This window comes from Ostrinia furnacalis, unplaced genomic scaffold (assembly GCF_004193835.3).
Source record: "Ostrinia furnacalis isolate ACB-3 unplaced genomic scaffold, ASM419383v2 OfSCF4449, whole genome shotgun sequence".
NCBI lineage: Eukaryota > Metazoa > Arthropoda > Insecta > Lepidoptera > Crambidae > Ostrinia > Ostrinia furnacalis.
The window spans coordinates 8,179-36,144 of record NW_021134688.1 but is presented as its reverse complement, the minus strand read 5'-3'; the positions used below and the strand labels follow the sequence as shown (position 1 = coordinate 36,144).

Sequence of the window (27,966 nt, the reverse complement as noted above, 5' to 3'; positions counted from 1 at the left end):
TATTACTTCTTATTATATTATTAGTATATGTGGTGCACGTACGCACATGCTAGGTCTAGTCTCTGACTATATCATGGTATGTAGCCAGAAACCAATCCCGGCATGTGCACAGGGGATATTGCAGTTATTGAAGAATGAACTAGGGTTATGGATGTAGGATGGATGGACTGGTTACTGGGCTATGGATAGAGACTACGGGTCACCTGCCTGGTTCATAGTCTCGGACTGAAAATATGGCAGGCGGTGACTAGCCAGTGACTAAATGACCCCCCCCCCCACCCCCCTGGCGTCATGGGTCATATAAACCGAACTCAGGGGCAACATTGGCATCTGCCAGCCTACAGGTGTAGAGAGGTGTGCTGCGCTTTCTTCCAGATTACTCGCGGCGTTGTCCTTTAACATCTCCACACCTGGAGCATATAGCTCTAGCGACTCCACTCTGGCCGACCGGTTAAGGCAAGCCAGAGGTGAGAGTCCTGCAGACCCTCTTGGATGCCACTTCGGCAAGCCGAAGACGTGGGTCTTAACCGACTCTCGGGAGCACTCGGATTAACAACTGACCCCGTGGTGTCGCTACTCACCAACAGCTCGCCACAAAGCTGCCCTGCGGGGTATTATTATTCGTGTACTTACATTAAACCGGTAGAAGGAAGAAGAGACAAAAGGTGGGATACACTAAGGCCCGAAAATCCGGAGTCCTTATTCGGAAAGTTAGGTTAGGCCATTTTATCAAAAATTTATTGAGACATTTTTTAAAAGAGATGAATTCAACGACACTTCGTGAGTTCAAACTATTTATGTACATATTTTGTTTTGTTTTCTCAATTCAATTTTACAATCCGAAAAGATTTTACTATGTGCGATTGATAACGTTTAAACTTAAGGTACTCTCTGCAGTCGGCATAAAACCATTATCTTATATAGGTAAGTAAGCAAAATAACTTAAAAACTTAGGTAAGGGGAACTTAGATAAGGTAATCTTATTTTTAAATATATCAGCCATTTTGAGTGACAAATCATACATAGACAAGAAAAACCAAAGAAGAAGAATAAATTAAGTAGGGTCAAGGAGGCAACAGTGACTCGGTCGGCTACAGTGGCTCAGTCATGTTTCGACCTGAAGGCATAGGAATATATATTTGTCTCTTTTACCGATTCAAAGGTCTTTGTACCCGAACACGTTTAAACCAGTTTGCTCGCCGGTCAAGTGCCGTGCGGAAGGGTGAGGGAATGTTTTTTGTTTTCGCGCCCTCTAAATTACATTCTAAGGTGAGTTTCGATTGTTTTCATATCTTTGTTTGTTGCTATAGGTAATAGCCGTTATATTTATCGGATAGTAGGTCTTGTATCAATTGTCTTTAATCCGAATTTTGACTAATTTGTTTTACATCTTGGTTTTTTTGATCAAATATTTACAAAATGGCGTAGAAGTACACAGTGACTCAATTTTAATACTTTATACGAATTCAATATTTTATAACTGTAAATCGAATTTTGTTTTTTATTTACAGAATGCCACGGAAAAAAACCGACAGAAAAATAGGGAAGAAATAAATAACGAAGAGATTGAGATGACTTAAGATCTTATAGGTAGCAATAAAAGTACTAAGAGTCGTGTTGAATTGTTGATTATAATAAGAATAGCTTGTGCAGTTTTGTTATTATTTCTAATAAAAAACTACGCGGAATGGGCATTTTCTTTTCATATAAATACTGCCTTACCACGTTAATACTGTGTACCACGGTAGTGAGTCAGTGTGTACACCTAGTAGTCCACAGTGACTCAATTATCATTTTTTTGTTTTAGGTTCCTACTTTGACATAAGTAGTAAATAATGTAGAATCATGAGTGCTCAGTTACAGTTCAATAGTGTATCTAAAATGTGAGCAAATTTTAGGCCAATATTAAAGCGATATCTATTTTTATTAAGCTTCGAAAAAAAAGTGAGTCACTGTTGCCTCCCTGACCCTACTATTATTTATCTTTTTTTTTTCTTTATTAATGTTTCTTTGGTGGGTTCAGTCTTAAAAAAAGTTACAAAAACTTATTATAACAAATTGGTAGCAGGATCAGTGTAAAGCGATTTTACTCTAATTAATTGGCTTTGCCCCCATAAATAATATAAATTAAATAACTTCAGGTGCGTAAGAATAAACATGTTAATTATATGTATAAGCTGTGCTTATATCTAAATGTTACTCTAAACATCGATAAAAATTCTAATATTTTTAAGGGCGTCCCTTATCGTGTCAACCAATAATACAATTGCATCATTATCGTTGGATAGAAATATTAATATTTCTTTTATATCAAATCAATAATCACAATCCCTTTAAACATATTATGTGTACTAGAGTACATGACACCATCAGAGAGATACAAATTTTATGAGCAATCAAAACAAATAAATGAAAGCCTCATAGCACTGTTTTACTCTACTTCTGATGCCGTGTACCCTGTTTAGGTAATCTGTAAGTTCTAGGAAATCATTTAAAGACAGGTCTCTATGTCCTGGTTGTAAGAATATACGGCCAGGGCAGGATCAGATCGGCGGAAGGTAGTGTTCCGAAGAGCCCTGTAATAATGAAAGACGGTTCAGAAGTAGTTATTATTTAAACAAAGTCCAGCTTTCTTTGGCAGATAGGTATAACCTGAAAATCCAAAAAGGGGATCGAGCGATCGCCAAAGTTTAGGTATAAGAAAAGTTAGAGCATGATACCGAGAGGTATTTTGTGAATTAAGATCAAACATCTTAGCACCATCAGCTCCGGGGCAGCAAAGTTCTTGAGTGGCGACCACGAGCCGGAAGACGTAGCGTGGGCAGGACTCCCACTAGGTGGACCGACGATCTGGTGAAGGTCGCGGAAGGTGCCTGGATGCAAGCGGCGCAGGATCGGTCTTCCTGGAAATCCTTGGAGGAGGCCTTTGTCCAGCAGTGGACGTTTTTCGACTGAAACGACGACGACGACGACGATCTTAGCACCACTCAACTTAAACGTCTTTTCTTGTGTAAAACACAGTCTCACAACTTTGCTAGTTGAAAGTGGTAGAACTGTGACGACAACCTTATGCTGTTTTTTTAAATTGTTTTGACTTGAAGTCACTCTGCTCTTTATCAAACAAAATGGCGGAAAATTATGGAGCTGAAAATTTCATGACGCTATATTCGTGTTACCGGATCCGATTTACTGGTACCAATGGCTGCGGCTATTAAGCCTGTTGATTGTCATGAAACCTATCTTTACAAAAAAATGATGAACATTTCGGCTTTCTGCAGGCCGCTTGCATGAAAATTAATTTGGTACTTACGCAATCGGACTATCGTATTCATTTTCGATAGTAGCCAATGTTTGTCCCACTGATCCGCTCGAGGGTCGAGAATGGATGAGGATCGAAGGGCCAGTGTCCGTGCCAGTGGAGCGTCTATTTCTGCAACAAATGAAAGTACATCTCAAACAAAAACAATAGTTTTACTACAATGGCGTATGCTAAGGATCTTGTTACAATTTAAGTATGTATTACTAATTTAATGTACCTACCTATTTATATACATGTAATACATGTAAAAATTATAGTATTTAAGTAAAAGTAGTGTCTGCGAAGAGGTTACAAGTCAAATCCACGATTTATTGTTGCAATGTAGGTAAATAACTTTTAATGTAGGTACCTACCCTACACATTAAACATAAAAGCATGTTCGCATTTAAATTATAACAGACCCATAAAAATTCAAGTAACAAAATTAAATATATTCTTTTTATTTATTATTTCTATTTCGAGTATCTACTACGCAATGTTATAAATGCACTTACAATATTTGGCTAATTTAATTATATGAACAAGCTTCACCACAAACAATATCAAGTACCTAGTATTTCAAATATAAACTGTTATTTCGTTACTTAAACATTTACTGATTCCGAGTAGATTTTAAGCACGAGGCATAATTCGAATATTATTCGAATTCAATTATTAATTTATAGCTAGGCCGCTTTCAGGGCACCTAATAAATATTATTTCGGTCCAAAATTAATATGGGTCCTCTAGACTTATGAAATACACCCAATCCGCTTATAGTTTAATGGATTTTACTGAAGAATAAGAGAAACAATAATTTGTATTCTGTCGTTGTAGTTATCAACTTTTACTTTTACTGGGCACTGAACACAGAAGGAATATAGAGATCTAAATACTGAATACTGAAATATTTTTTTAACACATCAATAGATACTCAAATGCTTCGCCCGTTTGAACACGACGATGAAATATTCAAATCTCTTCGCCACTTTTAATACATGTATGGAATACTCAAATGCATCGCCAATATAATATGTACTATTGAAGTACGCAAATGCTTCGCCAATTTAACAATTTAATGGAATACGCAAATGCTTTGTCAATCTAGAATTCTAGATATGCCTGTGGAACAGTAATTTTACTTTTACCCTTAGATTAATAAAACCTAGATGGATAGTCTTCATACAAACGCTTCGTCAAGAGTGAGGCAAAAATCTTATGTCATTAGTGTCAATTCTGTTGGGGAGTGTAGACAGTGAAGGCGATTTTCCCGAAAGTAGGGAAATTTTTAATACTTTTTTAATTACTTTATAATTAACAAAAACAAAACGCATCATGTACTTACTTATTTATTGAATTCAAAGTACCTACCTAATAACAATAAGATAAATCGACTTAAAAGTCTCGATTTCATAAAAAAGGAAGTGTATTTGTACGGCGAACAATTGGGAAATAAATTTTCTTGTTACTGGTATCATTCCCGTATTTAATTTTTGAAATCCAAATTCAAGCAAAATACGCGTTGAATTGTAGTACTTACTTATGAAATGTAACACTGGTCACTTTCTTTCGTTTTTCTGATGTATTTAAGACACCCTTTCACAGCACAAACCGTTTTAATTAATTAAAATTCGTCGGACGTGTTTACCAATTTTTCACTTTGACAGTTCATGTGACGTTTACGAGTAAGCCGTGCCGGCTCCCTAAAAACTGCCTCACTTTTCGTGCACTGACTATCTATCTAGGTTTTATTAATCTAAGCTTTTACCAAATGCTTAGCCAATTCGAACATGTCAATGGAATACTCAAATGCTTCGCCAATTTTAACGAACCCATGGAATATTAGAATGCTTCGCTAATCTAAAAATTTCTATGGAATACAAAAATTTTCGCTTTGCTGCCATTTGTTTCATATGGTTAAGCTTAGTATCATACATAGTAAATGAGTATTGCATACTTAGTACGTAGAACAATATTAAGACGCTATGTAAAAAAAGGTAGACACTTTCCAAAAAATTCGCGCTTGGGTCTCTCTCTGCGAATGTTTTTAGTAGATACTCCGAGCATATTTTTTTTGAGTTTTCGAATACCCAAAATATGCTAACTAAGAAAATCATACTATGTTAATAGGCAAACAAAAAGTAAAGTCGATTCGCTAGCAGCAACAACTTGGCAGTAATAAATAACAACAAGTAGGAAATTCAATGATCAAGGGCATTTTGCTCAAAAACCAATTTTACGTAGCCATTTTTTTTACCAAAATATTTTGCGATAGCAACAAGTGAAATATAATAAAATGTGCACCTAAATAACATTATTGCAATGATTATCTTTTTACCAAAAATAAATATCTCTTTAGACTACTTTTTTCTTTAGTAAATGACTGACAAGCTGTGAAAAGAAATGTCTAACTGAAACAAAACACTTTCGCTATGCTGCACTTTTGCTGCCTTTTTTAACAAGGATAGCATTGCATAAGTTAGGTTTATATATTAGTAGAGTTAATGCAATACATCACAATACGATGTGTTAGTTAGTACCGTTACTATGTACCTACTTTATAAAATAGTTGACTTAGGGCTGGATTCGACCAAACAGGAGTAATAATTAATCTCAGAATAAATTGTCAGTTTTGACATAGAGATATTTCCCATACTGAAACTGTCAATGTGCCAGTTATACCAGGAGCTATACTCGGATAAAAGTTTGGTCGAATTTGGCCTTATTTATATGGAACTAGCTGACCCGGCGAACTTCGTACCGCCTTAGCGTAGAGATTTTCTTAATATTTTTTTCCGTAAGAACCATCTTTGGACTTCCACAAACATTTAAAAAAAAGAATTATCGAAATCGGTTCAGCCGTTCACACGTGATGCCGTGACAACGCGAAACGGGTTTCATTTTTATATATATAGATAATGTGGCCGAAACGACGGATTATTTTTAAGATTCCTCATATTATCTTAAGGCTTTTCAATTAAAGAGAGTTTTTTTTTTTACTTTAACTAGTCGTGTTTATTTTCAGACATTATGAACACTACGGGTCTAATTGGACCATATTTTCATTAGTGGCATTACAAGACCGTTTAATAAGCGTTACAGATGCACTGCACGTTTTACAGAAAAATAATAGCACACACATCCATCAAGTCGCTTATGCATATAACTACGCATACCTAATATTCGTAACTAAGTATATAATATTTAAAGTATTACACAAACGACTTATCAAGTAATTCTCGTTTATTATGTCTTCTATTGTTTCAGTTGTGTTACAAGTACAGCATGAGCTGCTTTCTATCACGAGGTATAATAGCTAATTAAGTATAAAAATTAAAACTACAATAACAAATGGTGGACACTTACTCGTCATGAACTGGTAGTGAGATTTCCAGCTCAGCAAGACTGCGGGGTCGAGCCGTCGGAGTGGGCGGTAGGTGTACGTTTCTCATGGCGATCCTCGTCTGAGTGGCCTCGCATCTGGTCCTACAGTATTATAATAATTTAATACAATAACAAACAGGATCAAAACGGGTAAAGACAGAGTAGCTTAAATTCTTTTTTCTAAAGAGTAAGTATTCTTCAAGAGAAACCGGTTGATCTTTTAATTAGTGGGCCAAAAGTACAAGTTGCTTCAACTGTTTACTATAATACTAATATCGTGTATAAATGAACCCTATTACATTACAGAATACTTACTGGGTAAGCGCCGAAATCAAATTTGGATGACGCCCGTTCCTTCGTAGATCACCCTGCCTTCTTCTGGTTTCCCGCAGCGCCCGCCAGTCGTTGAATTTTTTAATGTACACGGCCTGCACCTAAAAAGTTAAATTATAATTCAGTACTTGATTTTATGAGCTGTCCAAACGCAACAAACTCATGTATTATGTATAGCAATTCTGAGTAATGAATGACATAACGTTTCTGCGAACTCAAACGACTAACATTTCTTGATTTTAAAGCTAATAAAAATCAAATTTAACAGCAAATTGAAAGTCAACTCGATTTGGTTCCGTACTTCAAAAGGAAAATAACGGCCGGAACTCATAATAATATGAAATCATTATTTGTCTGTCTGTCTGTCCGTCAACCCTCCTTTTCGCGTGGAGGTCTTATGAAGTTGAAATTAACAAATCTTACCTCTAGCCTTTTCTCATTAAGCTGTAAAAAATTCAAGTTTCAAGTCAACGATTCTAAAGAAACAACCATATGAGCCTTATTTCCTAACATTTCAATATGGATAAGTTTGGCCATCACATTAGCTCAGAATATAATAATGAAATATGTAATTACAGGCAAAACCTTCTCAAATCTCAAGACAGGGAGACAATATTGTGTAATTTAATTATCAAAATCGAAGCCGAAATGTTACAATGTAAGCTCCTGGTGAGCATCTTTTAAATAATAGGTACGTCACGTCTATAAACATTTCTCTTTACACATTAATAAATAAATACAATAAATATTCTCGGACATTTTACACTGCGCCTCTTACATTACTAATAGTAACAGATTACGGTTTAATACATACATATTATTATGAACACGATTCTAAATATAGCATATAATTTTCGTAATGCAACAACGGACCGACGTCTAGACATCGGACCATGAGGACGGTGCGGTTGTTTGCCACTTATTATTTTGTGCTCTACCCGCGTATTCTTACCTTCCGCCGAGTCCTTCAGATTGTCGAGAAGCGACCTTATTTCGGCATAATAGCAAGGACCAAGCTAACAATGCGGACCAACCAAGGTCACGTTTTCAGTGACTGTAGCCTGCTTTTGTGATTATTTAAGTGTCTTTATATTTCTTTAAGCTTTAAAACTGTCTCTAGGTCGATGTGGTAATCTGGTTAAAGTAAATGTTACGGTTAATGTGATAAATTGAAAATTATGAATAATCGCCGGTTATTATGAATAATTACCGACAGGCGAGGTAAAAGTGATAAATTAATCACATTTATCAGTGATTATTTCATAATGTAATCTTAATACTAACAAATATTATAAAAGAGAACACCGGCTCCATATCAAGAAGTGATTAGCACACTTCCGTCAAAAATACTACTAGGTACTGTACCCCTATTACGAAAATTAGTTATTCGTCTTTGTAACTTAATTTAGTATTATTACAATTTCTTAAAATAACAACACGTTTCGGAATGTATCGTTCGACGATTCGAATACGCAAACGATACGAGCTGTTACTGTTACCTGTATGATGTGATCTAGGAATACTAAGGCTGAGTTGCACCATCTTATTTTAACTTTGACAAACGTCAAAAATCTGTCAAACTCCATACAAAAAGCACCGGTTCTTGTCAAAGTTACGGTCAAAGGAAATTGGTGTAACTCAGCCTAATTGTGTTGTTTTCTAAGGATATACACTCAACATCAAATAAGCCGCAGCTTCCGCGACGCGAACTTTAAAGATTTTCTTCTGACACAATCATGGTGCCCCAACAATATTGGTGTTATTTGAAAGCCCAATAAATATCCTTACAGAAAAACACATTTAATTTCTAAATAAATGATTAACATATACCATAAATGTGACTTGAAAACAGACCTCACTTTGGGCTCACCTCTGGGATCAATTAGACCAATTTTTATGGTTATAAAACTAAATAATGATCTCACGTGTCCTCTTTTACAGATGGATAACGATTAATCCCAACTTAACAGTTTTATAGCCATAAAAGTTGACTCAAGCGTAACTACCTATTTTTTGAAGAAGTGACTCTGGATCCTTCTACAGACACATTTTTGGGGTAAAAACCTTTCCTTTAATGAAATGAAGTTTAGAACTAGGCTTTTAAATGGTGCCAATATTGTTGGGAAGTGGGGATGCATACGTTTGAGAAGTGCTTGTTGCGGGAGGTGCGATTTATTTGATGCCGAGTGTATTTTAAAGATTCATCTAAACATTCTTACCTCAGAATTCAAGAAGCAGTACAGTACGGCTATAATCGTCCCTTGGAAGGATCTGAAGAAGTGGGTGACGTAGCTCCACGTAGCGAAATACCAAGTCGGGCCGTCGAGCGGCGCCTCTGTCATGTTCAAGACGTTGGTGATGCCCAGCAGTGGGAGCAATAGAAACATGGCGCGCACTCCTTTCCTGTTCAATAAAACAGGTAATAAAAATACGTTTATTGGTCGATTCAGACATATCCGTGAAGCAACAGTTCCGTCAACGTGTTCGCTCAGTTCAGTATCAGTGCTTCAGTATTGCGGCAGTGATTCAATTCGCACATGCCAGTACCTACTCAGTTCACAGAACACTTCAGTGATAAGTTCGTGATTACCATTTTCGGCACTCATACTGCTGTGTTGTCATGACACTGACAGTGTAGATGTTATTTCGCAATCTGCTGGGACTGTGCCGGAACTGTGACTTCACTGATACATATGTGTGAATCGACCTTAATATCTTTCCGAGCATGACATTAGCTTTCGCACGATGATTAGTAATCAATAAATATTGATTACATACTAGCTAACTATGAGCGGTTTCGTCTGATCTGAATCCGTGAAAAGACCGTCCTGATTATTATTTGTAAAATTCATTTATTGTGTAAGTAGGCTTTTAAAAAGCTCTACTAGATCCGAGTTCCGTTGCCTGATTTCGATAGTTAGTTTTCTAGATCCGTATTTTGACAGATTCTGATCGGACTCAGTGTATTTCGTCAAATCAATCTCTTTCTTCATTCTGCACAGCTCCATACGCCAGATTATAGAGTCAACACAAAATTGCAAAAAAATAATAGGAATAAGTACTATCGGCTTATCATTCCATTTTATTTAAAATAAATTTTGATATGCGCCAAAAAAAAAATTCGAAAAATTGTGTCAACAATCACGAAGGCGAGTGAGTTTTGACTGTGGTTTTGAGTTTGAGTCAAAACTTTTGACAGAACTATCGTAATGTGCATGTACTATACTGACAGTATAGTGTACAGTACTGTACTGTACATATAATACTGTACTGTACATGGTACATGCACAAACGCATGTGAAGTTCACCTGCCTTGGTGATGCAAGAATTATATTGGTATTCCAAGCGAAGCTAGTCTAGTAAATGTTATTATCATCAAATGAGTTATGAGGGTAACTGAAGAGAACTATGAACTCTTACTAGACTTTGTGTCTCTAAAAAGCCACTTATTTGACAACCATATTATTTAAACCATAATACGTAATCAACTAACTGGCTTTCTAGTTGTAGTAATAATAATATGGAAAAGCCTAATAAAATTAACTAAGTATTCATAAGTAGTAGTAGTTTATGGTATTATAAATAACGGTACAGTCAGCATCAGATGGGTCCTAAGCGTTAACAAGTCTCCAAATTATCTTACGCACCTAACTGCATTAGACGCTGCAACAGTTAAGAGTGCTTTGATTGCGTATCTACATACTCAATACTCAATAGTTTATTTTGCATAACCACATTAGCATTCACATTTTAGGTCTTACAATTTAGGCAGTTATACAATGTGGACCCAGTTAGGGCACAGCAACTTTAGGAGGGAGACAGAACGACGATCTTAATAGTTTCAAAAGAAATAAGTACACATATAAAATAATTAGTTATCTTCTGATATTTTTTCTTCTTCTTTAGTCGCTTCGATTCTTCTGGTGCTGACCGTATCTACATATCAACTAATGCAAAAAATACATTTATGTAATATGAAAAGTGACAAAACTGTAAAGCAAATATATTATTACTTAAATGTAATCTAACAAAGTTATGCGGCAAAATGTACCTATTATTGTAACCAACTTATGAACTTACTACCATAATAATGAAACCCTTTGACCAAATAATTAATGTAAATACTATCTACGGCATAAAAAGGAGAAAGCTTTAAATCATTCCTTACTGCTTTAGAAAAGCAAATGACATAATTTTGCATTCGATTTTTTATCTTTATAAATTAATGCATTCTTATTATGAAAAGATTAAACGGTACCCACTTTGCATCTTCAACTTCCTTAAGGTGCCGAAGATGGAGAGTGTGTAACGCTTCAATCGCTGTGACGTTGCGGTTATACGCCCGCTCAAAACAATATGCGCACACGTAGTGATCTCCTATTCTGTATGAAATTAAGAGTTTTTACTACTATTTAGCGTGACATACAATAGCAACAGGTATTACGTAGCGAAAAGTCCGCGAAGTCACAGTGCAACATTGAGGTCGTTTTTACAAATAACCTTTCTCTTACTACCCTACTGCTCAAATGCAAAAACTTTTGCTAGAAAGAAGAAAAAATCTTCCAAAAAAAATTTACCATTTCTTGCAAATTTTCATCTACAGGGTTCTAGGTAAATGGGTATATGAGCCGACACTAGCCCATGTTAACATATGCATGTAAATGGTATGGTGAAGTCAGAAATGCATCTTTCAGAAAATCATCATTTTAATTATTTTAATTGTCATACAAATCTGATTTTATAAATTTTATTTTGAATGAACATTATAAAAATTAAAATGATGATTTTCTGAAAGATGCATTTCTGACTTCACCATACAATTTATATGCATATGTTAACATGGGCTAGTGTCGGCTCATATACCCATTTACCTAACATCCTGTATATGTAAAATTAAAATGAATTTTTGCTAAAATTAAAAATAATCAGAAAAAACTTAGTGTGCTTTCTTTATGGGAGTCTCCTCTTTATCTAAAATGATAGGTATTGTTCTCTACTTAATTTACTATAAACCTGTTTAATCTAATAACTACAGTGTGATTCTTTATCTATAAGCGTTTATAGACTTAGTAGGACTACTTATTACATTCATTACCTTTTGTGCTATGAACTACTCCTGTTATGACTATTTTCTTTAAGTTCTATGATTTTCCTCAATGTTGATTTAATCACTAAAATCTAGACTAGAATTTAATTACTAAGTTTGGATGTAAGTGATGTCCGGAGCTAATGATCCTAATTTAAAGAATTTATTAATACAATAAATAGTAAACACTTACTTGACACGGGTCGCATCGTTGTGAATGTCTCTGTGCATTCTAGTCACCAGCACCCGAAGGATGTTGAGCATGAAAGTAAGGTTAATCTGAAACAAAAAAAAAACATTACCAAATGCGATGAGGTTTGATTGCTCCGAAAGTTGAATCTTTTTATTTTTCGTAGGTGAGACGTAACTTCATACAAAATAGCAACTGTCACGTTTTGCTACTTGTCTATGAGGGCAAGTTACTCGCTAACTAATTTTTCCGTGACAATGTTAGTGCTCATTAGGCTTGGGACACTTACTTTTGCTTTTTAAGTTAGTGTAGTGCATCGGCGAGCAAATAATCTCAACTTTATACCGACCGATACGGACCGATATTTTTCTGTTTCGGATCAACTTTATATGAATTCGTGATTTTTTAATGAAAAAAAAAAATGCACTCTTACAAATATGTAAAAACTTTTATAAAAATAAAATAGGCACGAGGCGTATCACGCAGTTTAATTACGGCTGCGTGGGTGCACGTTCCCCATAGCGAAATCGAAGGCTGTCAGCAGCACGCATTGCATGTCAGCGATATGGTGTTCGTATGACGTACCCATTCTTAACAAGCTTAATGTAATCATTCGAGCACCGAGTTGATTTGACACAACATTATTGGTGTGATTAAGATTTACTACTAGGTACTACTTTAAAGTTCAGCCAACAAAAAGTAAGTTGAGGCCACGAAATAAAAGTTTGTTTAGTAAAAACATTTAACAAGATTTTTGATTAGAATGTAGGTAGGTATAATAATATTTTAATGTTTTTTTCAGAAACGATGTGCGCGCGCAATTGCCGATCAGCTTCCAGACTTCAGTTAAGTTCATACTTCAGCTCAAGATACCAGAAGCGGGCAAGCGAGAAAGTGCAAAATTGTGGCGTACTCAAAGTTGCTACAAATGTAGGTATTGCAGGAAATACCGACGACGTAAGTAAGACCAAATACTGCTCTGTATGATTGTACCTTTTGCAACTGCACATTTTATTGTATTAATATCCAGCTAACTGAGAAACTCAACTCAATGAAAAGCTGAAATGAAGAGTTTTTATGTAGGTACTATTATTTTGGTCGATCCACGGCTACGACTTTTTTTTCTAACGCTTAAACTAACTTGAAAATCTCCGTAAACACTCATGGTACGGCCTCGTGAAGCTTGAGCGTTAGACATAGGGCATCATGTGGAGGCTAAAAGGTAAGTAGTTTGTTGCGCTGACACGCCACTTACTTATCCGCAGCTCGCAGCTACAAGTGATTAAACCGAGCGAGTAAAGTAGCCAACATCCGCGGCATTCAAATAATAGCATTAAACACAAAAAAAAATTCATACTTACTATAATTATGGCCAAGCGTGGTCCTTGCACGATCCAGTATATGTCAAGGAAGTTATAACCGTACCAACACCTGAAACAGAACTATCTCTAGTAGATAGAAATGACATAAATATGTATAGAGACAAACTCTGATTTATAGAACTTCTATCATGTAAGAACCGGCTGCTTGTGTCCATCTTTTGCCCATCCCCATGATTACTTTATGACGCGTTTCTAAATAATTACCATTTATAATGAGCGGAATGCGACAAGCTGGAATGAGATTTGATAGATAGTCTATTAAATAGAGTAAATTAGTCGAACCTACAAAAACGGAACTAATTTACTATTTTTGTGTCTCATTTTTGAAGTACGTACCTAACCTATAAACAGTTAAAATACTTACGTTGCAGCGCCTTCCTTGGCGTAGTGTATAAACGTCGCAGCCGCCCACATGAGCGTCAGTAAGAACGGGCCTACCCAGGAGATGGAGCACACAACTGTAAATGCCATCTCTGACTTCAGGACGTCCGAAGTGACTACACTGTTTAAGTACCACCCTTCAATGAACATCCATATGAACATCTCCGTGATGGCATACTCTAGAAATGTGTAGGACACCTCACATAGTATTGGCTGAAACAAAAAACTGCCGTAAATATGTAATTAAGCGCAATTCCTTTAACAACGTAGCTGTACGCAACTTTCCTGGTGTTGCGAATGTCAATGGCCGGTGGAGATAGCTTGTCATTAGGTGAAGTCTTCCAATAAGCCCTCGTTTGCCCCATGTTATTCAAAACGTGAGATCACGAGCGTGTGAGGCTATATTATATCGTAACTCTCAGGTGCGCTTTGCCTAGGACAACTATTTTTAAACCTGTTGCTCAATTACGTTAACTATCCTGAACCCTATCATCTAACAAGGATTGCACGGCAACGTACAATTCTACCTATTGTAACGTAGATAATGATCTGAGGACTAAAAAACAGGAATCGATTAAATTCATCTTTCAATTCAGAGAAATTGTCTCTTATCTCTTACTTAGTACCATCTCGAGTCACTTAAACAGAATGATCTGTACAGTTAGTATGATTAACTGTTAAATTAACTTAATAGTTCATACTAATGTATTACGTCGGTGTTATTAAAGATATTATACGTACACCTGTACGAGCCAATATACTCTTGGAAAACGGGTTCCTTTACTATTTGAGTCGAATACAAAGTTATGTGGATCTTAATATCACGTATATCTTTATGGGTCAAGCTTCGGCCACTCGAGAGAATCCTTTTGTACTGTAGCTCACCTTTTGTGAGTTACAATATGCGCATGTAACAATCATTTGTATGTAGTAAAGGATATTTTTGAGTAAAAGTTTTATTATAATTGAATATGAAGGTATTAGTACCTACCCATTTAACGATAGAAGGGTTTTGTTGCGAAGGTAATTTGAAAGGACTTTTTTTGGCGCTAGAATACAACCATCGGGGCATTCCGGTTATATTGTGCTACTGCCTATTATTGACATGACGTTGATGATGATTACGGTTGAAGCCACTCTCAGTGCCATAACTATGATGTACTGGCTATTCGATATTTTTTTAATCATTCATTATTGTTTTAATGGCCTCCAATGGTAGTGCTATAATAATACTCGTACTAATAACTAAAGATAATAGAATTTGATGATGTCTAGAAGATACCTAGGGCACTATTTAAGTTGTGAGCCTCGACAACATAACGTGTTGTTAGACGACATCTGATACTTTTAATGAAAAGTTTGACATTTTTGACTACATCCTTATTCAAAACTTTTTATCATTTGAGCACGTTTTGTATTATTAACATTGAATTGAAAATTATCTTTACTACAAAAACATGGAATTGACTTGCGGAAATTTTCGCGCGAAGATTTATTGTGACTTTCGACGTGGTTAATCAATACAAAACTGAAGCGGTCAGCAAAATTTCTCTTTTGGTGATAAATATCTGTCCTTTACCATTGTAAAACGCTAGTTTAAGAAGTATAATATTGTATGTCATTGGCTCACCAGTGAACTTTGCGAAAGTCGTCCAAAATGACTAATAGTGGCGGAAAACATTGATGTTCTCAGAAAAATGGAAGAGAAACCTCGTCATGTGATATATCGTAGGATTGAGATAATCCTAGGCATTAATTCCACTAGCAGTAATAAAATATTGTATGACCATATTATGGTTAATACGTTTTTTTCTCGCTGGATGTCCCAAAAATTTTCAAACGCTCAATAGGACGCTTGAGTTGTTTAGTCCTTGAAAATGTTTGATAAATACGTTTAAAAAGCTTTAAAAGCCGTTTTTAAAATTGTGACAGTTGACGAATTAAGGATCTATGCATAATGATCCTGAAAATAAACAGCTATCGACTATGGAGGTGTTTTAAGATGAACCATTTCCAACAAAAGTCCCATGCGCTCGGAACACTTTGAAACTTACGGTCGCCTATTTTTCCGAAATATCCGATTATATGACAGAAACGTTACTAGAGAAATTTAGAATGGTTAATTCTTAATAGTAAACAGTCACTTTTTTTCCAAAAATCTTCAGTTTAATAAGGGAAACTGACCAGCATAGTCGAATCGCTATTCGTGACGAAAATGTGAGCTTTTACACGTCTCGTCAAACAACTGACTATTTGAACACTCAAAATATGAAATAAACAGGTCCAACGCTACAAAATTCTTGATTGGAATCTAGGCACTTCTTTTGGTACCCATATATTAAAATTAAATGCGTGAACAGCGATTTATGTAGCCAGAAGCAACTGTCGGTGCGGTCAAAAACCATGCTTTGGAGGTGCCTCAAGCTGAGTGGAAAAAATGCTATGAAAAGTGTTTCGGACACATTAAAAAGTACATAAATCATGAAAGACAATACCAATAAACGCAATCAATACCATTTTAATAATAAACTACTTTGTTTTCATAGTTAGGCTCACAACTTAAAAAGTGTCCCACGTATTTAGATTACTTTTCTGTCTTTTACGTGATACAAACGAGAGAAATAAATTACTCTTACATTAAAAATGATATTACTAACCGTATTGACTATGCCGGTGCCAGTTGTGCCTCCCCCAAAGTAAATCCGCACAATTTCTTGATCAATGTATAAAATGAGACGTACTATAATCTGTAGTAACATCGCGACAAATAGGTTTATATGAATTTTCGTCCGGGTATTACGCAAGGATCTGAAACATAACATTTAACTGACAACTGGATCTTTGGAACAAACTCATTTATGAACCCTAGATATCCATTTAGGTGAACTAATGCCTCAAATAAGAATTTACCTGTTAGAGATCAGTACTTTAAGAGATCCTGATAAAGTAAAGAAGGAAAACGTGAAGCCCACTATTTCAATGTAACGGGTGATTTGTGCGATGTATAACATGGCCTGCAACAAATGGTTTTTAGATTAGAAGACCGCTGATTTCGACCTCTACTAATAAAAATTTCAAGCTACCAGTCAAATCCAAAAAGAAAATGTTCCAAATGCATTACTTTGCCCTGATTGATAAAATATTTTCCCCTATTAACCGTGGTCCCACCGCTAAGATCCACTGGTGGGTCCACAGGTATTTTTTTTCCCTGTAGACCCACTGCAATAGTTTTTTAACCGTGGTCCCACCGCTAAGACCCACTGGTGGGTTCACAGGTATTTTTTTTACTACAATAGTGTTCATTTATCCTATTCAATCTGGTTGTTCCGGTGGGTCCACGGGTAATTTTTTTAACATTTTCTATCCCAATAGAGATAATGTCAAAAACCGTTATTCGCCATTTGTCGAAAAACAAACGAGTGCTAAAAAACAAATTACTCTTTTTAGATTTTCATTTGTTTAATCAACATCTATTTGTTTTTGGCATAATTCATTTGTTTTTCTTTTCAAAGGCAGTAAACATTGTACGGTACGGTGTCTGTTTGCGACTAACACTAAGAATCTTACAGATATCCCTTGACAGCCATTGATTTTCCACATAGGCTAAAAACTTTTTAATTTTCTTGCTTCCTGTGCTATTTAATTGCAATTTTATGAAATCCCAGCCACTTTGGAGATATTCATTAGGTAGTAGAGGTAACACCGAACACACACAAGTCACACAACCCAACTAATCTTTTTGCTGGTTTTGATTTTCGTTGCCCAAATATTTTATTTCATTTCTCCACATAGCTTGGGACCAGTGATAATAGCAACCAATAACGGTAATATCAGGAAAAACTTTCTGAATGGCGTTTAACGGAGCAAGCTCGAAATCGCAGTGGTATTTCAAATTGCGACTGTAATAAATTAAACAGTATCGCATTATGTTTCACTGTTTTTGTCACTGTCACTGAGCAAAGCATACAGTAATGGCCTAACATTGGTACAGTATTCGTGCTCCCAAATTCACCGTGAATAATAAATAACTCAGCAAAGGGAGACGGAGTACACTTGAAAGTAGCGTCACCAAAAATTTCTTTAATATCATTAATAAAGACTCTGTCTTCTTCCATACAAAAGACGATAATCTTAGTTTAGCCGTCATAGTAATCTGCCACAACATATTGCGAGTGCTGTACTGGTATCTGGACTTCTTCAAAATTATTAAAATTAATTTTATTCACTCCTGCATTTTTTTTTCGTGAGTCATAGAAACTATGTTTTGCATTTTCAAATTGAGGTAAAGACGTAATTAATTCGTATCCCTTCTTTTGTCACTTATTTAAGGCCTCATATAATAATTCTGGTATAGGTCTATCTGTTGTTTGTGCAACATATTGGATATTCAACCTACATTTTCAACATGACAGCGTGGGTCCACGGTTAAAGGCGGTTTTAATTTTATTACCCGTAGACCACTGTAGTTCAGGGGAAAAAGTACCCATGGACCCACCACTGAGTTATAGCGGTGGGACCACGGTTAATAGGGGAATATTTTTCACTAGCTGAAGGTAATTTGAAAGATTATATTTACATGCAATAAATATCATTTAGTAGTTCTAAATAAACGTCTTGTAGGTATGTAATTAAAATTATCTAGCTAGGTAAATTAGGGTATTATAATCTTACTCCGGTCACAGAATGTGGCAAGATGTTTATCAAAATGTTTTTGAAGTTTTTGCAAAGATAACGCAATATTGAACGGCAATTTCGTTGATGGAGACGAAGTCTTTAACAACTTTTCACACAATAGTTTAGTGGGTACAAATAATTTAAAATGTTTGTACAAATAACTATTGCACATGGCACGACATACTAATGTATCTAATCACATATTTTGCCACGTGTCTGTGACCGGGATTAACAAAATATTATAATTTGACACGTCATGCACACTATACGAAAAATGTATAGGTAATTATGAAAAAGGGTCATGCAAATCCGGATGCGAAGACTTAAAATGAAAGAAGATAAAACTAGTATTAACTAAGTAAATTTTTAGAATCTGCAACTTTTTCTCTTAATTTACATGCAATAAGTGTTAAGTTGAAGTAACTACACACACCGGCAGATTTAGCGGAACGCAAAAAAAAGAATGAAAATAAGGAAAATTACTACTGATCTATGAAATATTTATTATACAAAATAAAGAGATAATTAAAATAAAATAAAATAACATAGATTTTTTAAATATTTAGTCGTTTTTATTTAATAAAAAATCATCGAAACGAAATTTCAATTTTTCAGTTTTGAACAAAAATTAGAAATTGTGGCCAGATTAAAAATTAGGGTAGCTTATCACTAACCAAATGAATTAATTAATGATGGGTATTTCCCCCTCTTGCTCTGATGATGGTTTCCATTCATCTGAGCATGCTGCAGTTAATGTTATGAAGGGTATTTTGGGGCAATGTCTGCCATTCCTCTAGTAACGCGTTTCTCAACACCACCGGTGGTATTCTGAGTTTAACACATCTTTTAAGAAAGTCCAAGACATGCTCTATAGGATTCTTGTCTAGGGATCTTGCCAGCCACTGCATCATGGGTATATCCAAATGGTTTAGATGTGCCTGTACTGAGCGAGCACTGTGAAAACGAACATTATCGTGAATTAAACTAAAGGAGTCCACAATAAATGGAGTAAATGGCACATCATGTTCTTCTAAAATGTTCCTAGTGTACCATTCAGAAGTCGTATTTCCTCCATCACCCACCACTAACTCCGTGCGAGCTCCCAAACAAATCCTTCCCCACACCAGAATTAAGCTACCTCCATAAACCACGATATTTTCAAAATGAAGACTAAATGTTACGTTCTCTTTGTGTCTCCATATTCGCTATCTTCCATCGATCTGGTTTAAGAGAACTCTGCACTCATAAGTGAAGAGATCATGCCTCCAGTCGTTCAAGACCCAATCACGATATTCACGTGAAAAGTTCAATATGTTTTTTCGGTGCTGTGTCACAAGTTGGAGCTTTCTCGGGTATGCACGACCCTATACCAACTTCAGTAAATCTCCTGTGAACTGTGGGCTCAGTCACTCTTACTCCTCGAGTGTCTTTAAGGTTATTTCTGGCTTGAACAGCAGGTAACCGCGACTTTCTGAAAACTCGAAGTTGTAAAAAACGGTCATCCCGTCGCGAAGTACGCCTTTTTCTGACTTGAACCCTCCTCCTAACGACAGAAATGATCAATCTGTACCGTTGGTTACTGCCATGGGTGGTCGATACTGATCAACGACGTCTTACGGCAGCCGATTTGTATGCATGGCCGTTACTTCTCATTTCATCTGCCTTAATGATTTCTGACGGTGCTAAGCTGGGCATAATAAACCCTTATAAGTAACTGAATGCTTACACAACAAAATTCTCAGAAAAAAACATCTTTCACGTAAAAGAAATCCAAATTAGCAAAAGCTTCATTCAATTCAAAACACTCAACGAAACTGTTGATGGGGTAATTTAAACAAAATAATTAAAAAAATATACTGTTGGCAATTAGTTTTTTCATATTTAGAATTAAATTAAAAAATAATGTCATAATTAGGCATTTTTTTCCTAAAATAATGATGATATTGATGCTTTTTTTTCCGTTCCTCTAAATCTGCCGGTGTGTGTAGGACATTAAAAATATTGTAATGTCCAACTAATGTTATTTAAGCTTTTTGTTGAACAAAATTTTATTCGAATTTCGATAAATGCATTATTTAAAAGAGAAAAGATCATGCCAAGGAAAAGTTTTAAATTAAGTAAAGTCTGTAGCCTGAAGTATAGTAAGTAATTATGACAGTGAATCCCTTCGACGAATCGGTAACTTTTCCTCTAGAGTGGAAAGTGATGACCTCTACAACTTCTAAAAGTAATGACATTTCTTCTAAGGCGTTGATATTTATTTAAATACTTAGGCCTCAGCCTCGAACTTAGCGGGCAGCGGGGCGGCGGCGGCGGCGGCGCGGGAGCGGCAGGATCTTATTAAAATCAAATAGACCGGTTCTCGAAAACAGCGGCGCGGCAGCGGGGCGGCAGCGGGCAACGAGCGGGCAGCGGCGAGGGAGCGGGCAACGAGCGGGCAGCGCACTCCTTCTTTTGCCCACAATAAATCGAGCGTTAGGAATAAATTTGAATCGAAATAAAATTGTCGCCGTTGTTCAGACATTTCGTTTGCGAATAAAAACAAATATCTCGACAACACAACCCCGAACACAGGGAGCGGCAGGATCTTATTAAAATCAAATAGACCGGTTCTCGAAAACAGCGGCGCGGCAGCGGGGCGGCAGCGGGCAACGAGCGGGCAGCGGCGAGGGAGCGGGCAACGAGCGGGCAGCGCACTCCTTCTTTTGCCCACAATAAATCGAGCGTTAGGAATAAATTTGAATCGAAATAAAATTGTCGCCGTTGTTCAGACATTTCGTTTGCGAATAAAAACAAATATCTCGACAACACAACCCCGAACACAACACTTCGCCGCTAAAGCGCCGCGCGAGCTGCCCGCTTGTTTCGAGAACGGGTCTGCGTTGCCCGCCCCGCTCCCGCGCCGCCGCCGCTCCCGCCCCGCTGCCCGCTAAGTTCGAGGCTGAGGCCTTAGGCTGCATACTGACTTGGGTGTTATCCTTGACCTTTTCAAGAAGCTCGATGACCTCAGGTGGGAAACACGGAGTATAGTTGGTCCAGCCAATGTTTCCAGATTCGTTCTTGCGTCGTCCTTGCCACATGCCATTCTCCTCACACATGCGGAACGCTAATCCTGTATAAAGTAACATGTATTTGTAATCAATTTGTATATCCAATAGAAATAAAAGTTACTTTTGTGGAATCGAAAGCCGTAAATTCGATTCTGACTAAACATAACTAAAAGAACCGACTCACTTCACGTTCAATTTCAACAGCTTTATTGGCTATAAAACGATATGGAATAATTGGGAATCAACATGAGTCCTGATCTTAATTTTGCATTTTTGATCCTCAATGGCACCTGAGTAACATAATTATTAATTCATAACTTATGATTATAGGAAATACTTGATTACTGTTAATTTCATCAAAGCCAACGCAATTTTCTTAATGGTAGAGAAACTCTTATGGTGCGAGCTCATAAAATATTTATTTTTAGTTACACATTAAATTATGACTAGAGAAACAAACACATAAGTTTCTGTAATTGTAGTAAATAAGAGTTGAACACGACATTGAATTAAGTAATTCGGCGTATTTTTTAAGATGTACTTTCTAACGGTAATTTATAGTTTGATAATCCTAAACATTAAGAAATAGCACATGAGTTAGCTCTTATGTGGTAAGAAGGAAAAACAAGTATAAAATTCCACTTTATTTCCAAACACGTATTCAAATGCCTGGTATTGTGGTTTGCTAGAGTCAGGTATATAGAGGGTTGATAGCAAGTAACTGGTAAAACGTTTACTTACGTGTAGTGTCACTGAATCTAGCTGGAGGGCAAAACTGGCTGGCCATCACCCCAGCAGGAGTAGGGCCCCAGCAAAGGTAGGAGTCAAAAACGGGACTGCAGTAGGTGACATCTGCAAAAAATGTGGCATTTAAACATAATTATGTTCCAATAGAAATAAACTTTTAATTTGGTCATATTTTTGCTCCTAGCGTCTATGTTAGTAGTAACTGCAACAACGGGAGATGCAGAATATCACAAACAATAATACTTCATGTGTTATGTGAATATAATTTATCTATCCCTGGAGAAGCAAGAGCTTTTCGGGAACATTTTGAAAGTAATGAATGGAATGAATTTGTAAACTATTATAACTTATCGCATGAGTTTAATGCAGAACAGATTTCCGACATCTTTAACATATTTCAGAAAAGACGTTCGACGAAGCACTAGATTTGACTTGGATATAATGACACAATGTCACAAAACTAGACAATAGTCGACTAGATAGGTGGTAACTTTTAAAGTCTTCTCAATTGTAAACGCAAGTTATGTTCGCCTGTAATATATGTACATTTAGTAATATATTCTATATTAAGTATAAAATTATCAAGCTGTTGGTGGACCTTTTTTTAAAAAATAAACTTATACCCAAGCATCAACATCCAAGCTTCTAACATTTATGCTTAAAAGTTGCAGAAACTAATGAAAAGCTAAATACATTATTTGGGATGTCTCCTTGCATTGTTCGGTCGGCCGTTTGGTGTAGTGGTTCAGAACGGACTACTATACCGGGAGGTCCCGGGTTCGATTCCCGGCCGGGCAGAAATTGAAATGATGAATTTTAATTTCTGTGACGGGTCTGGGTGTTTTCTATGTATAATATGTATGTATTTACAAAAAAAAAAAGTATATAAGTATGTTTATCCCGTCGTCTAGTACCCATAGTACAAGCTTTGCTTAGTTTGGGACTAGAGGCGCAGTGTAAAATGTCCAAGGATATTTATTTATTATTTATTTATTTATTATTATTTATTTATTTATTGGGAAGAAAATTGGCGCTAGTTAGGTAATGGTCATCTTGGTTTCAACCACCTATCAAGAAATTAAATCCCTAGAAGGAATTTGTTGATAACAAAAGGCATCTTTGGAGATGAAAATATTACCAAAGCCGTCGTAATCTACGACGGCTAATCTATTTTTATTTAAAAAAAGTAGTTACTATCTCCTCAAAAAAATAAAACTTATAGTTTACACAAGTTCTGGAACCTACTTAAACTTCTTATGGTAGCCTGTTGTCATGGCTATCCCATATCCAGTTTCAATATCTGACTCAACCATAATGAAAGGACTCGTGAATATGTGGATAGTGTCTGGCCTTGGTTCTTCAACCAATATGAAGTGACGGTACTGAATAGAAGATGCAGACAGCGTTTTGAATCTACAAGAATGTGGATATGAAGTGCATATTCCTCCATGTAAAGATAGGAAACAAGGCAACTGACGACCGGAAAAGCAAATAAGTCACGTGTAATAACATGTGTAATATATTACGTATTAAGTGTTGACTTATAGACTCTGTTTAGTTGATTGCATGTTAAATTACGTTTAATTTGTGTGTGTTGCTTTTTTTCACTGGTAGAAATTTAACGGGTGGGTATAAAACTTTTAAATATTGGTGCTTTGGGCAAGATGGATATGGGCAGAACGGATAGGTAAACCCAGTCATAACTGAATTAGCAGGCCCTAGAAAAACTACACATCTGAAAACAAGACTTGTCAAGAGGAAAAATGACCAAAAACAAAAATCAGATGGTGAAAACAAAATATGTTGTGTGCTCAGAAGAATACACTGAACCACCTACCGAGGATTGGATAGAGTGCAATCAATGCAAGAAGTGGGCACACGAGGATTGTACCTTATATTCAGGCATAGGCAGGCAGTTATTATTGTGATGATTGCAATGATTAAAGCAGTTATTACTGTACATATCCGTCTTGCTCAGGGGGGTCGGGCAAAATGGATAGTTAGAACTTTTTTTGTAGAGTTTGTTTAAGTTTCTAAGTTTATTCTTTACAATTCCAAAGATGATTACCTAAGACACAAATTATCAATTAATAGACTGTTGTTGATTGCATATTTATGTGGCTTTTTTGCCACTTTTCTTAAGGTACCCGTGCTGCCCGGGCTTCCCCTAAAATACTTTTATTGGATCTAAGTTTATTAAGTAATTATAGTTTTAGTATTTAATTCCTGCATGTAAGCAATAACACTTTTGTCTTTGTCTATTAATAATAATATGTATATGCTCCAACTACTGATCACGTCAAGTATTATTTTTCTGGTTTGACCAGATTCAATAATACAAAAGAGGATTTTTTAAAATAAGATGAGTAAAAGTACCGAAACGTAATTAACTTTTAATTAATAATAAAAATCATTGTTTGTTATGAATATTTATTTCCAAAAACTTAAAGGGAAAATTACAAACTAAATTATTTTATGAAATTAAATAATAAGTCTAAGAAATGTAATAACTTGTCTAAGAAATATATTATGACTAAAATCGATATTTAATAATCCAATAGACAATCTAAAAATACATCTAATACAATTGACATCACAAAACGGCTATAGCAGTTCACTGTCCAGGTACGAGTTAATATGTTCCAAATCCAATGAATTAAGTATAAAAAAGTAAATTAACAATTCGAGAAATAATGCCGGACATTACATAGCCATTTTTTCTTTGGGTTTATAAGTGAGATAAAAGTCCCTGTACTGTGGTACCAAAACAGGAATTTGACCGGGAAGCCCACAGTTGGTCAACAGCTCTTGGACCTTCTCTTCGTTCAAGCCCTTCAGCAAGCAGAGGTCCGATATGAAAGCTAACCACTCGTCGAAATCAAGTTCGGATTTACTGAAAGCATTAATTATCGGCGTTAACGAATTACGACAATCGTAGGTGACTTTTATGAGATGCAAACTAATTAATTGATAAAGACCCAAACTATACTAAAACTCAACATAGATTTTGACTTTGAACTACGTCCATTCAGTGTTTTTACGTAAAGTAATAACAAACATTCAACCAATTTCATAAATTCACGTTTATAATATTAGGAAAAGTTAAATATTAAACTATTTCCAGCATTTTTAAATGACCCTAATATAGAATGCCTCAAATTTTGTGGATAAAGGTATCGTAAAGAGAAAATTGACATTGAGTTACAATGATAAAGATTCAACGCGATATACCAAGATTAAGACTACTCGCTAAGGAAACTACCCGAAGTAGAATAATAAGACTACGACGTTTCTTCTGACAAAAGCCCACCATCTGACAAGGCTGATGTGACTGCCGAAAATATAGTTATCGCAAAGTGTGCTGGAAGTAACTCTCTCTTGCTTTCACGCCTAAACCACGGAACCGATTTTGTTGAAATGACATTGGGAACTTTTTGCCCCACTTTTCGAAAAGTAGCGGACACAAACGAAACCTATCACAGATGATACATACTAATATCCAATGAATTTCCGTGCAATTTTTTTTCTCTCTTATATGGGAATATTGAGAAAATGAAGTTTTAATATTTTATTTTATTTTACATTTAGGTAACATTTTTGACGACCTCGGTGGCGGAGAGGCGCACACACCGGTTTTCAAGGTGTGCCGGGCCAATCCTGAGGTCCCGGGTTCGATTCCCGGCCGGGACAATATAGAAAACGATCTTTTCACATTGTCTCTGGTTTAGGTGTGTTGTTGTTCGTCGTTCCCGATTTCCATAACACAAATGCCTTAGCTACTTATTTTGGGTTGGAGTAATATATGAGATGTTGTCTAATATTAATTTAAGTATTTATAATATTTTATTTATTTATATTATTTAATTTATATTTTTTATTTATTTATATTATTTTATTTACTTTTATTGGTTACTCTGCAATGCCAAACAACATAAAATATAAAAATGTCAAATCATTTTAGACAAATATATTTTCAACTTAGACTCGTCATATCTCAGAATTCCCATATATCACAACATAGCGCTTTAAGTGAATATACCTACAAGTATAAAGCTTTGAAATAAAATACGTTTCATCTTTGTCCGCCGTGGGGCATTTTCTCATATTAAAGTTCCCAATGCATAGAAATAGTTTCGAGTCCCGGGAAAGGACATAGGATAGTTTTTATCCCGGTTTTTGAAAGAGGGACGCGCGTGATAAAGTATTTCTGTGACAGACAAAATTCCACGCGGACGAAGCCGCGGGCGGAAAGCTAGTTAAAAATAAGACAAAGAAATAATGAGATTAAACACTTGAACTACCTACTACAATTTATGCTGAAAAAATGACCGAGTAAGTAAATACAATTATTGAAGTATTTCCATACATAAGATTTAAGAATAAATCAAAATACAGTGATGAAAATCTTAAAGCAGACTGCGTGGAGCTAGCTGTAACAATATATAAACAAACAACATATTTTGAAGACTGAATGAAAAGTACCTACAGCAGTGAACTCGTATTACTTTCCGTAAAACATGTTTACTATTACTGTTTAAAAAAAACTAGTTGTACGTAGTTCATCCTCATCAACACTACATTTTGACCAGTGAAAATAGCAAATGGCGCGGTCACGGCCAGACCCGCTAACCTTAGTTGGGTAATTTATCTACAAAAGTTTAGATTTTACACGTTAATCAAAGTGGGTGTTACGAAGTTTAATCAAGTGAGAGAAGATCCAGATGTGTAAACCTGTATTTATTGAAAAGAATTCCAGTGTCCGTCATGGTTACTTTTCTATCGTCCAAGATTTTAGCTTGCCTCATCCAGAAATCGGAGCGGTAAAGTGTGATTGTTAAGCCGCTCCGCTTGTTGTCCAAAAGCTTGGAGAATTCAAAGAACTGACCATCAAGAGTCGCAGCTTCCTCATCACCCATATCTGAGATATGAAGAACAAATGTTACATACCAAGTCGCTTCTACACTGGTAAGTGTAGAAAGTAAATTATACAGGTAATTTATTATTGTTACATAATAATATACTGAAAAGTACATTTACCGTTTGTTAAAAATATGAACCGATTTAACCCTGTAAATTAATATAAAATGTAGCTCTGCTGTAAAATTTTGGTGTAGTAAAAGAAACTGTTGTCAAAGTGATAGTTGGCATGTGTTTCCATGGCAACGACGCAAGACGTCGTTCCTTAGCATGCCGAAATCATTAGGGCTGGATTTAAGAGATTTGCAGATGATGCAAAATTCGACTTAAAGTTACTTCCAATAAAAAATAAACGGAGATAGGTACTGGATTTCAAATCACATGAAATTTAGAAATGAATTCAGTAAATTTCACGAATTGGACAAAGAAAAGTTTTTATACTACCGCATGTCCAAATATAAATTCATGGAACTTCATTCTATGATTGAAGATAACATCATAAGCATAGAAGCAGACTACAGACT

The 27,966-nt window shown here is 35.8% G+C and overlaps 2 protein-coding genes across 2 annotated transcripts; both read right to left on the bottom strand.

Annotated features, from left to right (window-relative positions):
* Nucleotides 1-2,278: 2,278 nt before the first annotated feature.
* Nucleotides 2,279-22,614, bottom strand: NGR-B2 (neuropeptide receptor B2). The gene is made up of 12 exons (XM_028313971.1): nt 22,520-22,614; nt 21,695-21,840; nt 16,965-17,068; nt 16,712-16,862; nt 14,038-14,267; nt 13,653-13,722; nt 12,295-12,380; nt 9,235-9,418; nt 6,998-7,116; nt 6,665-6,784; nt 3,311-3,430; nt 2,279-2,576 (listed from the first exon to the last, which is right to left on the bottom strand). The coding sequence occupies exons 1-12, from the start codon at nt 22,563-22,565 to the stop codon at nt 2,492-2,494; spliced, it is 1,461 nt and encodes a 486-aa protein (XP_028169772.1). The 5' UTR covers nt 22,566-22,614; the 3' UTR covers nt 2,279-2,491.
* A 2,436-nt stretch (nt 22,615-25,050) lies between these two features.
* On the bottom strand, nt 25,051-27,671 carry LOC114359542 (TPPP family protein CG45057-like). The gene is made up of 3 exons (XM_028313972.1): nt 27,563-27,671; nt 27,257-27,443; nt 25,051-25,418 (listed from the first exon to the last, which is right to left on the bottom strand). Exons 2-3 carry the CDS (start codon nt 27,439-27,441, stop codon nt 25,229-25,231), a joined length of 375 nt encoding a protein of 124 aa, XP_028169773.1. The 5' UTR covers nt 27,442-27,443; nt 27,563-27,671; the 3' UTR covers nt 25,051-25,228.
* Nucleotides 27,672-27,966: the final 295 nt, after the last annotated feature.

Excerpts from the sequence above, each read along its gene's own strand:
- NGR-B2 (XM_028313971.1), bottom strand. The coding sequence starts at position 22,565 with ATGGCCAGCCAGTTTTGCCCTCCAGCTAGATTCAGTGACACTACAC. Across the intron at positions 16,863-16,964 it reads AAAGTACTGATCTCTAACAG|ATCCTTGCGTAATACCCGGA; the intron begins GTAAATTCTTAT and ends GTTATGTTTCAG. Across the intron at positions 6,785-6,997 it reads TTGATTTCGGCGCTTACCCA|GACCAGATGCGAGGCCACTC; the intron begins GTAAGTATTCTG and ends ATAATACTGTAG.
- LOC114359542 (XM_028313972.1), bottom strand. The coding sequence starts at position 27,441 with ATGGGTGATGAGGAAGCTGCGACTCTTGATGGTCAGTTCTTTGAATTC. Across the intron at positions 25,419-27,256 it reads ATTCTTTTCAATAAATACAG|TAAATCCGAACTTGATTTCG; the intron begins GTTTACACATCT and ends TAATGCTTTCAG.